The sequence below is a fragment of the Marmota flaviventris genome, chromosome 5, assembly GCF_047511675.1.
Source record: "Marmota flaviventris isolate mMarFla1 chromosome 5, mMarFla1.hap1, whole genome shotgun sequence".
Lineage (NCBI taxonomy): Eukaryota > Metazoa > Chordata > Mammalia > Rodentia > Sciuridae > Marmota > Marmota flaviventris.
The window spans coordinates 6,465,624-6,480,309 of NC_092502.1; the positions used below are offsets into that span (position 1 = coordinate 6,465,624).

At 42.5% G+C, this 14,686-nt stretch overlaps 1 protein-coding gene across 1 annotated transcript; it reads right to left on the reverse strand.

Moving 5' to 3' along the window:
- Nucleotides 1-265: 265 nt before the first annotated feature.
- On the reverse strand, nucleotides 266-1,042 carry LOC114082509 (olfactory receptor 6T1-like). The gene is made up of 2 exons (XM_071612779.1): nucleotides 761-1,042; nucleotides 266-673 (listed from the first exon to the last, which is right to left on the reverse strand). The coding sequence occupies exons 1-2, from the start codon at nucleotides 1,040-1,042 to the stop codon at nucleotides 266-268; spliced, it is 690 nt and encodes a 229-aa protein (XP_071468880.1).
- Nucleotides 1,043-14,686: the final 13,644 nt, after the last annotated feature.

Here is a 14,686-nt window from a genome sequence, read left to right on the forward strand (position 1 = left end):
CCTCACATGGAAAATTAACTCTGTACCAATAAATGCTTTTGCAGCCCGTCCTGAGGGCACCTTCGTGGAAGTGTCACCTTGGTCACCTTGGGCACATGGTTGTCCCTAGTCTGCTAGGGCATTTCACCAGGGCGTCTCTGAGCGAGCCTTTCACTTTCTCGTTGCGCAGACTGTATATGAAGGGGTTCAGCATGGGCGTCACGATGGTGTTCAGCACGGTGGCGAACTTGTTCACGTCCATCACGCCGCCCTTCCGCGGGCGCACCTACATGAAGATGGAGCTGCCATAGTACAGCGTTACCACCGTGATGTGCGAAGCGCAGGTGGAGAAGGCCTTGCGCCAGCCCTGCGCCGAGGGCATCCGGAGCACCGTGATGATGATGCAGGTGTAGGACACGCCGGTCAGGAGCAGGGAGCCCAGGAGCAGCACCGCCGAGGAGGCGAAGTCCGCCAGCTCCGCCAGAGAGGTGTCCGCGCAGACCAGCTTCAGCACCGGGGCGCTGTCGCAGAAGAAGTGGTTCACCACGTTGGGCCCACAGAAGGGCAGGGGGGCCGTTAAAACTGATGGCGCCAGGATGGACAGAAAGGCGCCCACGTAAGACCCCAGGAGCAGCGCCGCGCACGTCTGTCTGTTCATGATGAGCGCGTACCGCAGTGGGTTGCAGATGGCGACCTAATGATCAAAGGACATGACCGCCAGGAGGAAAAACTCGGTGGACCCCAAGAGGAAGTAGAAGAAAGACTGCGTGAGGCAGCCCACAAAGGAGATGGCTTTGGTGAGGGAGAAAGTGTTGGCCAGCATCTCAGGCACCACCGTGGAGGTGATGGCCACCTCAAGGAAGGAGAGGTTGGCTACGAAGAAGTACATGGGTGAGTGCAGGCGTCGGTCACAGCACACTAGAAGGATGATCAGGGTGTTGCCGACCAGAGATGTCAGGTACATGAGCAGGAACACAGAGAAAAGAAGAATGTTCACGGGTTTCTCATTCTGAAACCCAAGCAGGATGAACTCAGTGACCCTGGTCAGGTTGCTCCCATCCATGCAGCTTCCACTTCCACCTGTAGTGAAGGAAAGAGGGGTTCATTGCCGTTCCTTGCATATCGCCCTGGAGGCACTCATCCTACCTACATGAATTAAGCCCCTTTTGTTTTTATGGAGGGAATCATAATGAAAGCAAATGATTATTTTCCAGTGTTCAAATAGGCCCTGAGATGAGCCAGGGAAGATAAGAGAACTCATAACTGGGATGCCCTCCTAATAGGAATGAGTCTCATGGACTTTGTGACAACTTCCACCTCTCCTTAGGAAAGCTGTGAACCTCTTTTGATGGGGAATCCAGCGGCTCTCAAGACCTGTGGACAACTGCATGGACATACTGTAGTGCCCCTCACCCTCTCAGAGGCCAAGTATTCATTTACAGTGCTGACAGGCACAGCTGCAATCACACAACTCTACATTAGTGCATAGATACAAAGTGTCTTTTAAAGTTATTTTATTACCAATGAGAAAGAAAAATATTGAAAAAACACAACTATACACAATCACATAATAGGTTGATGACCCCTGAGCACCAACCAACACTGTCAAATTGGCCACTAAAACAGTTAAAGTCAGCCTTGTGCCAACTCCCCATGGAATCTGATGTCACTGTGCATTAAATGTGGATAGAGCATTCAGAAGTAAGGGAAAAGATTGCAAAATACAACTTTTAAAAATAGCACTGTTGCTTATTCTTATCTTGGAATTCAGACAGATAAAGCAAATGTTCAGGAAGAGGGGTAGAGGAATTGAACCTCTGGGATTTTGCTTTTCTTATGAGTAACAACAAGAACCTAAGATTATGCAGTTGTTCAGAAATCAAGGGCCAGAAGTACAGAGAAAACAGGAACCTGTTGCAGACAGTTTTGTATGTACTAAGTTGTCACTTAGAAATATTTATGTTATGTTATCAAGGTAATCAACTGAAGTTATCCACTCTTATGAGTAGAAGTTTGAAATGAGGCATGATTTCAAATCCCAAATTGCAATACAAACAAAAAATTGATACTGACAGGCTTTGACAAAGCTGACTTTAGGAGAGTGGATATTTTTATTGCTACTTTTCCATAGAGTGATGGATGAGTGTGTTAGAGGCTAGTGGAAAATTTTATCACAAAGGCCCCTGCTGCAAACAAGATAAGCTTTTGTATCTAATTAGGTTTTAGGTTTGGATGCTTGTATGACATAAATATTTATTAGTTTGTTCTTTAATTCACTTTTATTATTACATATTTGTAGCACACTGGAAAGCAAGTAGATGTGCAGATAAATTTCTTATAAGAATATATCTTCCTCATATCCTTTCTCATTTCAGGATATGAGAAGAAAAAGGATTTGGTTTAAAGTGGAGGTTTGTACTATAATCCTTTATAATGACCTTTCCAAATACATTAACATGAGTTCAATATTTTAATTAATAAGCACTGAACGTGTCAGTAAGGTGATGTGGTGAGAAAAACTGCAATCAGTTTCATTCCTGTGATCATGAAAGAGGACATGTGAATGGCTGATGGAGAAGTGCAAAGCAACATTTGATTACAGGATGTCACTAGAATGAGATCCTCCTGTGGTCCCCATAGAGCTGGCTTAACTGTGAGCAATCACTGTGTGCCGTGATGTACAGCAAAGTCTGGCAGAGACTGAACACAGGTGGAGAGGTAATGGGGCTCCATCTAGTCAAGCAGAAAACTCTGCATGAGTTCCTCAATAAGTGAAAGCAGATGGAAAAGAAATGGAGAGTCACAGCCATAAAGAGAATATAAAGAGGAAATGGGAACAAAGAACATCTACTCACCCGCTACAGTGTATCAGAAGTTTGTGAGTGTTTGAGGGCATTGCTTCCAGTTTTCTTTACTTTTAAGTGCATGACTTGGGTATGGTCCACAGTGGGAATGCTTCTAAAAGTTATTTCCTTTTTCAGACAGTCTCAAAATGTTAGAAAACAAATTTATGGAGATTACAACTGTGTGTGTGTGTGTGTGTGTGTGCAAGTACATTCGCCTGCGGTGGTGTGCCTTCTCCATATGCCTCTAGGAAGAACTGACATGAAGTCTGTGATCTTGTTCATCTTCAGGTTATTGGAGCCGGAAAGCAGGAGGGAAGCCAAGGTTCAGCACGGTGGCTTCCCTAGAGGCAGGGCTTCAAGTGGAACGGTGGTCTCCAGAGATCAATTTATGCAACCAAAAAGAAAAACTCTGTAATTAAAAGAAAAGTAAAAGTTTTCCAAATTGAACAGGTGAACTTGCAAACACAACCTCCATGAGAAACACAGGGACCTCAAGAGAAATCATCAGTCGGTCAAGGCTGGCTCCACTAACTGAAGAATACTGTCCCTCCACCATCAGGGCAGGAGGTAGGTTTTCACCCTCTTAGACCTTATCGCCTTAGCCAACCTTTAGTAAGTACTATCTACTAGCTGTTAGCACCCATAGTAAATAATATGCACTAGCAATCTCCCAAAATAGTAAGGGTGTTAGTAGTAAACTTATGATAACCATATGAAATAGGTGGCACCATTACCATGAGTTATGATAACTATTTTACATAAGCAATAAAAGAAAAACTACTTTAAAATGTTAAAAATTACAAAATATGAATAAATAAATTCAACAAAGTAGCAGGATATAAAATCAATACCCATAAATCAAAGGCATTTCTGTACATTAGTGTCAAGTCCTCTAAAAGGGAAATGAGGAAAACTACCCCATTTACAATAGCCTAAAAAAATACTTGAGAGTCAATTTAACAGAAGAGATGAAAGACCTCTATAGTGAAAACCACAGAGCACTAAAGAAAGAAATTGAAGAAGACTTTAGAAGATGGAAAGATCTATTTTGCTCTTGCTTTGCAGAATTAATATTGTTAAAATGACCATACCACCAAAAGCACTATACAGATTTAATGCAATTCCAATCAAAATCCCAATGACATTCCTCATAGAAATAGAAATAAAAGTCATGAAATTTATCTGAAAAAATAAGAGACCCAGAATAGCTAAAACAATCCTTAGCAAGAAGAGTGAAGCAGGAGGCATCACTATATCAGATCTTAAACTGCACTACAGAGCAATAGTAACCAAAACATCATTACATTGGCACCAAAACAGACCTGTAGACCAATGGTACAGAATAGAGGACACAGAGACTAACCCACATAAATACAGTTATCTCATATTAGACAAAGGTGCCAAAACATACATTGGAGAAAAGATAGCCTCTTCAACAAATGGTGCTGGGAAAACTGAAAATCCACATGCAACAAAATGAAATTAAACCCCTATCTCTCACCATGCACAAAACTCAACTCAAAGTGGATCAAGGACCTAGGAATTAAACCAGAGACATTGTGCTTATTTGAAGAAAAAGTAGGCCTAAATCTCAATCATGTCAGATTAGGCTCCAATTTCCTTAATAAGATGTCTATAGCATAAGAATTAAAACCAAGGATCAATAAATGGGATGGATTCAAACTAAAAAGCTTCTTCTAAGCAAAAGAAACAATCAGTGAGGTGAATAGAGAACCTACAGAATGGGAGCGAATCTTTACCACAGGCACATCAGATAGAGCACTAATCTTAGGATATATAAAGCACTCAAAAATCTTAACATGAAAAAAAATTACCCAGTCAACAAATGGGTGAAGGAACTGAACAGACATTTCTCAGAAGATGATATACAATCAATCAACAAATATATGAAAAAATGTTCAACATCTCTAGCAATTAAAGAAATGCAAATAAAAACTACTCTAAGATTTCTTCTCACTCCAGTCAGAATGGCAGCTATTATGAAGACAAACAACAATAAGTGTTGGAGAGGATGTGGGGAAAAAGGCACACTCATACACTGCAGGTGGGGCTATAAACTGGTGCAGCCAACATGAAAAGCAGTATGGAGAATACTTGGAAAGCTGGGAATGGAACCACCATTTGATCCAGCTATCACACTCCTTGGTTTATACCCAAAGGACTTAAAAACAGCATACTACAGGGACACAGCCACATCAATGTTTATAGCAGCACAATTCACAATAGCTAAACTGTAGAACCAACCTAGATACCCTTCAGTTGATGAATGAATAAAGAAAATGTGATATGTATACTCAATGGAATACTATTCAGCATTAAAGAAGAACAAAATCATGGCATTTGCAGGTAAATGGATGGAGTTAGAGAAGATAATGCTAAATGAAGTTAGCCAATCCCCAAAACCCAAATGCCAAATGTTTTCTCTGATATAAGGAGGCTGATTTACAGTGGGGTTGTGAGGGAGCATGGGAGGATTAGACAAACTCTAGGTGGAGCAAAGGGGAGGGAGGAGAGTAGAGGGGGTATGGAGGTAGGAAAGAAGGTGGAATGAGATGGTCATCATTACCCTAAGTACATGTATGAAGACATGAATGGTGTGATTCTACTTTGTGTACAACCAAAGATATGAAAAATTGTGCTCTAGATGTATAATATGAATTGTGATGCATTCTGCTGTCATATATAACAAATTAGAATAAAAAATAATTTTAAAAAATTACAAAATTTGAAGCTACCTAACATACATCATTAAAATTTTTCCCCCTATTTTGTGGTGCTGGCATTTGAATCCAGGGGTACTTAACCAATGAGCTTTGACCCCAGTCAATTTTATTTTTTATTTTGGGATGAGGTCGCACTAAGTTGTTTAGGGCCTCGCTTAATGGCTGAGGCTGGCTTTGAACTTGTGATTCTCCTGTACAGTCTCCTGTAGCTGGGATTACAGGTGTGTACCACCACTCCTGGCCTGAAACATTATTTTAAAAAGTAATTGCTAGCACTTCCTGAATGCTTAGTCCATATTTTGATTCACTGTCCTAGAAGTGTATAAATTAGTCTAGAGTTAAACAGTTAGATGTGAAAATAACAGTATGTGGGTAGCCAGTATCAGGAAGAGGAGGGAAATTAGAGCCCTTGTGTGCTTTGGTGGGAAAGTACAATTATGCACTGACATAGAAAGACAGGAAGGAACTTCCACCGGACGTTCACCAATAGAAGGGCAGGTGCTCCCTAAGGGTACCCCCAGGACCTGACCGGGAGGAAACTTCAACTCTTCACCCTCCCTTTGCATGCTGCACCTCTGTTGGACTTGGGTTCACAGTAGGGAGGCCAAGTGATTCTCAGATTATGATGTACCTCAGATTCCCTCCTTGTGGGGTATTCAAGCTACATTCAATCCCGAGCCTGTGTATTTCCATGCCCTGAGTTTCATAGTCTCTTCTGCAAACATCACCATCTTCACAGCTAGGGGAATGGAACCTGCCTCCACCAAAGTCATGCAGAGTTCTTGGCTACAGAACACTAATAACATTTCTTATTGTCTCTATTATGCTTCCCTCTAGCTAAATGAATCATTCCAAGAGATCCAGGACTACAGGTGTGTTCCTCATGCTGTATTGCAAATATTAAGCCCATGAGGTGTGACTTGCAGTATCAGCAACTCCATTTTGTATGGGTGAATAAATGAAGAGACAAATATTTGAGCAAAATAGAATTTCTGGGAATGTAAGAATATATGTATTTTACAGGTGCCTAGGGAGTGACCTGAGTGCCTAAGGTTTTAGATCTGAGTTTTGCAGGAGAAGACATAAATTTTGGATGTTTGTCAGAATTCATGAGCACGTTTTAGGCAGCTGATGTTGTGGACACCTAATCAACTAACAGAAGGAGAAGATGGTGGAAGAGATGAGGTCCAGTGATACAATAATAGAGGATATCTACCACTGAGCTGATTACTGACAAAATAAATTAGAATTAAAAAAGATGTTCAGAGAAGCATGAAGATAAATTTGAGATAAATATCAAAATTGCAAGCAGATTTTTTTCTAAATATAAACATTATAAAAATGACATGTGTTTTGGAATTTGTTAAATGCTTTCATTGATAGTCACCACAAAATTATAGGTAACTCTGTGGAGTCACTTATAATTTAAAAATCATGGAATAAAGGAATGTGTTGAAACGAATTTAACTCATTAAAATTATGACCACTCTTTTTTTTCTTTGTACTGGAGATTAAACTATGGATGATCTATCACTGAGCTACACTTCACCCTTTTTATGTTGAGAAAGGACCTCATTAAGCAGCTGAGGCTGGCCCTGAATCTGTGATCTTCTTACTTCAGCCTCCCGATTCATTGAGATTACACATGAACACGTGCCTGGTGACATTTCATGCTCTTGAATTTAGGATATGAAGGAAGACTTCAACTAATAAGTTTCAATTACTTCAAAATACTGAAAAAAAAGGGGAGAGAAATCTTCTTCTTACTTTTTGTTTTCATTGGGTTGAACAAGGTTGGCCATGTTTTTATGCTGAGAGCAGAGGGGAATAAACTCAAGAAGGTTGAAATCATCAGAAGTTTTCCGCTAATTAGTCCTTTTTTCAAACCTGCTTCACTGCTGCCCTGCTCAGCCGCCACTGTCTGGTGTGCTTCCTTCACCTCTGGCAGCCCTCAGGTTGCTCCCACCTCTGAGTTCTCAGATGCACATCTGGCACAGCTAGGGGCTGTAGGAAACTCGGGACCCTTCCCTGGAAGGTGGCTGTGGACAAGGTGGCTCTCCCTCAGTGATGGCAGGGCACTTCACCCCCCTAGACCTCCAGGAGAAGCCACCACTGCATGAGCATGGCCATCCCCAAGCAGCTGGGGGCAGGACCAGAGTGCTGAGATTTGAGTTTCTTGGCACCTAGGGGGACACATCCTTTACTCCTACACATGCAGTAAAAGGAAGCTCCCTAATCAAGCACCAGAAGTTCAAACCCTCAGGCACCAGAAATGAGAACTTCATGACCAGGCCCAATCAATAAACAAATATAAGGACTTCTTTAGTTTTACAAGTGACATAGATCCTGAAAAGTATGAAAAAAATGTGCAATTCTAAAAAGATATGGTAAATCAGACACTTATTTCATGAATGTGTTTCTTGAGTTGATATATTCAATATTCCCATTTTTTCCCCATTTTTATACAGCAAATATGCTGTTACCATGGGGATGTGAGGTGTCCCCCAAAGCTCCTGTTAATGCAGAAATATTCAGAGGTAAGGTGACTGGATTGTGAGAGATGTAACGTAGCCCTCCATCTTAGTTTGACTGGACTGATGTGATGGTAGGTGTAGCAGTGGGGATGGATGGTCCCTGGGCATGCCCTGCAAGGATATGTGTGCCCATGCCCCTCTCTGCCTCCTGACCTCCCCTGAGCTGAGCAGCTTTCCTCCTCTGGGCCTTTACCCCAAATAGTGCTGCCTCACCTCAGTCTCAGAGCAATGGAGTCTGCTGTCTATGGACTGAGACCTCTGAAACTGTGAGCCCCAGATGAACTTTCCTTCCCTGAGTTGTTTTTCTCTGGTACTTTGGTCACAATGACACAAAAGCTGACTGACACTTATGCATTCCTTAAAATAAAGTGTAGTTCAAGAACTTTCAGGAAATGTGTATTCCTCTGTGAGAGATTAATTTCACTCAATATTTTAGTTGTAAAATGTGTCAATGAACCTTCTGTTGGTACCTGAAGACTCTTCTCTTTTAACATTGTAGAATTTCACATAAATATGTAATAATTTATTTACTTTTTTCAACAATTTGGGAGGTTTGGGTTTGGCGTTATTTTTTTTTTTTAGAGTTTTATAGTTATATTTAGTAGCTGGGTTCATCCTAACAAAATCAGAAATGCATGGAATTTGATTTCAGTTCACCTCTCCCCTGCCCTCTTTTCCCCCTTCCCTACCTCAGTTTCCTTCCTCTGCTCTGCTGGACTTGGCTTTTCTATTTATTTATATTCAATTGGTTCTTTTTACTCACACATAAAGGTGGATCCCTGTGCTATTGCACACATAACATGTGTGTATATATTCACTGAATGAATGAATATCCATTCCACATTTCCTGCCCTTCCTGGCCCTGTGTTCTGCTTTTGGCTCTCCTTCTTGTGCATGACTGGTCTTCCCCTTGTCTCTGTGATGTGCTACCCTTCCCTTCTCCTTTCCTTTCGGTTGGCCTAGCTTCTGCATAGCAGAGAAAAAACTTGACCCTTGATTTTCTGAATCTGGCCTATTTCACGTGGCATGATGTTCCCCATTTCCTTCCATTTACCAGCCAATGCCATGATTTTGTTTTTCTTTGCAGCTGAGGAAAACCCCATCGAGTATATATACGCCACTTTATTAATCCATTCATGCATTGATGGGCATCTGGGTTGATCTCACCATTTGGCTACTGTGAATTGGCTGCATTGCTGTAGTATGCTGATTTCAGTTCTTTTGGGGAAATACCTAGGAGTGGGATAGCTGGTCTTATTGTGGGTCCATCCCAGTTTTTTTGAGGCATTTTCATATTGCTTCCCAGAGAGTCGTACTGGTCTGCAGTCCCACCAACAATGGACAAGTGTGACTGTTTCAGTTTGGGGCTAATTTAAAAGGTGTGTTGGGAGCAACCTGGTGTGCACCCCATGTGAGCACACCTGAATCTCCCAGACAAACTCACAGTTCCAGAGAGGGTGACCAGCTTATTTATGAGCATTTCCATTGTCCAGCATTCATCAGTGCTTGGAGATTTTAGAATTTTTGATTTCAGGGAAACTTCAAGGTGTGTTGTGGTATTCCTCCATGGTGTTTTTTATAGTAATGAGGCACTGTCAGTTCCCTTCCTTGAATCTCTTACGAGGACCACTCTTTCCACCTGGACTTCACACTCTTGGCTCCTGCACCAGCTCTAATCATCCCAGGGCCAGGCAGCAGACAGCCAGGGACAGCCCTCTGCCCCAGAGCACAGGAAACCACATTAGCAGCTCTGGGCTGAAGCCATATTGTCTGCTGGGGCATAATCCACTTCCCACAGCCCTGGCTGCCTCTTTCCAGACCCCAGGAGCAATCGGCATGGCCTTCCTGGCTGCCCTTTGCCCTGTGGAGCTGTAAATAGCAGGAGTTCTGCCCTTCAACCCTCCTAGCACCATCTGAGTGTGACCCTCCATCTGAGCTATCTCTAAGTCCACTGAAGCAGTTGGTGGTGTGGACAGGGTGGCATGCCCATGACCTCTGTTCTGGGGTAGCCCCTTGAGGGTCTGCTCTGGCTCCCTGATTGGTTTCAGGTCCTGCAAATGCCCCTGGTTCAGACCAATGGCTGTTGCTGAGGTGCTTCTTGAGCTTTGCCGTGGCTCCCAGCACTTTCCTTACCCAGGTCTCCTAGTCTGAGTCTTCAAACCTGCCCAGCCAGTTGGCTGAATTCCAGTTGTCTGGGTGGTAGCCCAGGTGGGGCACTTCAGAGCAGCCACTTGAGCTGACCTTGCAGTGTGGGGCCTGGCACTGAGCTGTGTCTCCATGTACAGCCTGTGTGTCGCAGAGGCATGCTCCAGGGGTTCCTGATTTTTTTTTTTCAATTTTTTAAGTGTAATGTTATTGACAAGGAATAATGTTGTAAATGTGTGGTGTACACGTCTTCCTGTCAGTGTAATCATTATAGGAGTAGAAACCTGGCTTTTCTGCGTGTTTCCAGCTACTCCAGGGGAGGAGGTGTTGGCTGGCCTTCCCCACAGAAGATAATTGGGATCCCTAGCCTCTTTGGTTGCCTAAATAAGTCTTTCCTATTATCTTTGCTGTTATGAACCCAGATCCTGTCACCTAGGCATTTTACCCAGCCCAGAGCCTCCGTAGTAGTATCCAGGTGGCACCCATGGAACCCTCTCTGGAGCAAGGAGAGGAAGATCACGTCCTGCACTGCACTTTTTCCTGAATCACGCCGTTGCTTGAGCATTATGGGGACCTCACCAGAGCATGTGGGCCCCAGAGCCTGCTGCTGCGCATGAGCACACCCCTGGGGGCGGGGGGGGGGGGGTGCAACTCGGGCCAGCTGCTGTGGACTCCCTGTGCTGATCCAGGAGAGGCCAGAGCTCTTCAGACCCAAACCCCAGGCTCTGGGAGGGACAGGAGGGGCTGTATGATGAGGCCACCTCCCACTCCTTCCATAACCATACAGAGGGTCCACTCGGTGAGCATCAGAGACTGGAACTAAAGTGGGGCAGGGAGAAAAAATACATGAGATGAGTAAACCCATACACACGGACATTAAAGTTTTATAAGCTGACCCAACTGTAATTCTAAAATGTGACCAAAGAACTTATACAGCAAAAAGATCAAAAGGACACGACTGTCTTTTTGCCTGTGCAGCACAGTGCTGAGGGCAGGATACCTGGTGACCGAAACTGGGTCAAGGTACAGTGGTAGTTGGGACCTGCACGGGTGAACGTGGACAGTCCTGTAACCTTCGAGAAACAAGGGCAGCGAGGGGCGAGCCCTACCTCAGCCATAGCGGGACCTGCATCCCCACAGGCAAAGGCGGGTGCACCCCAAGATGGCAGTGGCAGCAAACCTCCTGGGCCCTCTTCCCCCAGACCTTGACGCATCCCAAGATGGAGCTGCTGCATGGAATCAACCTGCCCGCACCTGGCCGCAGGCCTCTGGGTGTTGGTGCCAGTGGGCTGGCAGCAGCAGTGGTGGCAGTGACAGCAGCCACAGTCTTAACTTTCACTTAATTGCTTTGTTCTTGACTCATTTATCATGTAGCCTTAATTTGACTTAGTTGGGTAAAATTTATCCATGGGTTTGAGTGGTTTTGATCTTACATTTGTGTGTTTGTTTGTACCTTGGTTTTTGTCCTTATTAATGCACCCCTTTAATCTCTCTTATACTATTAGCCAAATTCCCTGTTCTAAATTATTTTTTTTATTTTTATTACCTTTTTCTCCATCCCTATAGTCACTGTCTGCTACTTCTCTCTTGTCTTCCTCCATTCACTTTTTAAATATTTTAGATTTTCTCTTGCCTCAATGGTTTATTTTCCTTTCACTTGACAACTTTCTGATATAGTTAAGTAATTTGTATAATTCCTACCCTACTTGTGTAGTGATTGTTAATATGGTGGATGATGTAGTAGATGCCCCTGTTTAATGCCTGATCTAGCTCAGGTTTTTATTGTTGGTTCAGATGTTAGATGATGACCATTCCTATACAAATGACATTCCTATACAAATGACAATTGGTGCTATGAATGTCAAACATTTATCTTAAGTTTATACAACGGTTGCCAACATTAGTGCTACCTTTGGCTCTCCCTTTTTCCAAGAGAGGCTGACAAGTGATTGAAACACTTCAGACTCATAGAGCAGAGATCCTGGTGCCAGGAAATTCTCACAACTCAGCCAAGTAACAGGGAATGTCACTCCACAAAACATCTAGCCCTATGTGAGCCTCAACAACATTTCAACACACAGAACTGGAAAGATGGATACTCCAGAAGAATAATCAGTTAAAACATAGCCACCAGCCAAATAAAGATCAATAAAAATAGATATATATTTTGACCCAAATATTGCTATAAACCAAATGAACCACATAAACACATGGAGATTGAACGCTACTCTTTTAAAATGAAGAATGGATCATAAAAGAAATGATAAAAAAATGAGAAATTCTCAGAAACAAATGAGAACATAGATACAATAGACCAAAATCTCTGGGACAGAGAAGAGCAATTCTAAAGCAAAATTTTTGAGCATCGAGTGCCTACTTTAAAAAATAGGGAGTTCCCAAATAAATAGGCTTATATTCCAACTCAAGTCTTTAGAAAGCAAAAGAACAAACTAATTTCAAAATCAGTAGAAGACAGAAAATAATTAAGATTAGAAATGAAATTAATGAAAGAGGAAAGAAAACAATTTGCAGTTTCAATGGATTAAAGAGTTGCTTCTTTAAAAACACAAACAATATTTGTAAACCCTCAGCCAAACTAATTATAAATTGTGGGGGAGGGAGAGAGAGAGAGAGAGAGAGAGAGAGAGAAAGAAAAGACCCAAATCAACAAAAGTAGAAATGTAAGATGAATTAACATCACAATTCTTCTGAAAATCAGAGGCATCATTAGAAAATTTATTCTTCAATAAACAGGACTATCTGGAGAGATTCCCTTCTTTACAACAAAACCTAAGAAGCCTAACCCATACATTGACTTGCTCATTCCTGGAAATCACCTCTTCTCTCAAGACCTCTAGTTTCATTAAATGAGGATATTTTACAGATCAATCCCTGGTCACTGGTGTGCTCACTGATACTGAGCTTTCAAAGGTTTGAAACCTTCTAAGCAACAGGTATCTGCACGTGCATATGGAATACACATTCATATTCATGATTCCTATCTATATTAAGTGAATTGGTAATAATAATACATTTCTGTTAGTTGATAATCTATTACTATTTCATAGAGGGGATATATCTATACATATGCATACATACACATATATACATTTAGAAATATAGAAATTTGCCTCCATTTCAATCCAGAATACAAAAGGGCACACATTCTCCTTCCCCTTCATATTTGTATATGAAAAAATCACTGAAAAGTGATTGAAACACTTCAGACTCAAAGAAAACTAAGGTTTCCACCTATGAGAAACTTAGATTTCATTAACTTTAATATACTTTCTCATTTTTCTAAGCCTACACTGCGGAGAATTTCTTATAGTGCTTCAAAGACAAAACCTACTGAATTGAGTTTATTGTTATGTACAATGCTTGTGACACAATCCACAGATACCATGCACCCTTCCCATCCAGCTAGGAACACCCTCCTCAGACTGAGTTAGTTGAGAAAGCCCCGGGCACTGCACCAGCCACAGAAAGATGCAGCTCAGGGATTTGGGCCTTGGTCAGAAGCTTCATCCTGGATCTGTCCCTACATGATAGTTTGAGGTTGTCTCAATGGGACTGGAAAAATCACTTCAAGGCTCCTGGTCCACAGGGCTCTGTGCAAGAGACTCAGATTCCCTGGCCCCTTTATAGGACCACATGACTGTAGTCATGGTGTGGTGTCATCTTCTCACAGAACGCACTGCTGGGGACCCAGGTGGACCTGCCCTTGAGGATGAACCTTGCATGTGCAAACTGTTATCTTTATCATTGGAGGGTCAGCCCTTACTTAGCAAAGGCAGCAGCACCTGGACATCAGGGCAAGGACCCCAGGAAGCAAGGATGATGAGAGGCCACCTTGGGGGATGGTACCCAGCACTGGATGCCAGGACCTCCAGGGGGCAGGTGCTGACTGTGCCCTGGGTTCACATCATGCACACACCCCTGCACAAGGGGAGCAGAATGTCCCTCTCCAGACTGTCCTTCCTCCCCTTCTAGGTAGCCCTCCCTGACCCTCATACATGGCTGTGTACAGTTTTCTTACACCTCAATTCTGTCATCTAGCACACTGTCTTTGATAATCCTGTATCGGTTGAATGTGTCAGGGTTTTGATTCTAAAATGTCAAATTGTCAAATTTTGGGCTGAGATTGTAGCTCAGTGGTAGAGTGCTTGCCTTGCACTCATGAGATCCTGGGTTCAATCCTCAGCACCACATAAAAATAATTAAATAAAATAAAGATATTGTATCCACCTACAACTAAAAAAATTTAAAAAAAAACAAATTGTCAAATTTTCAAATTCATTTTGTGAATCAATTACAATTTATTCATACAGTTTTCAAGTGAGAGTCATTTGTGTTGGTCCCAGGTATTAGATATCATTAATAAGGCTGCTTGAAGTTTTAGTGCCTGCACATGTGTTCACATGTTTTCATTTCCTTC

Excerpts from the sequence above, each read along its gene's own strand:
- LOC114082509 (XM_071612779.1), bottom strand. The coding sequence starts at position 1,042 with ATGGATGGGAGCAACCTGACCAGGGTCACTGAGTTCATCCTGCTTGGG. Across the intron at positions 674-760 it reads TCACCAAAGCCATCTCCTTT|GTCGCCATCTGCAACCCACT; the intron begins GTGGGCTGCCTC and ends TTTGATCATTAG.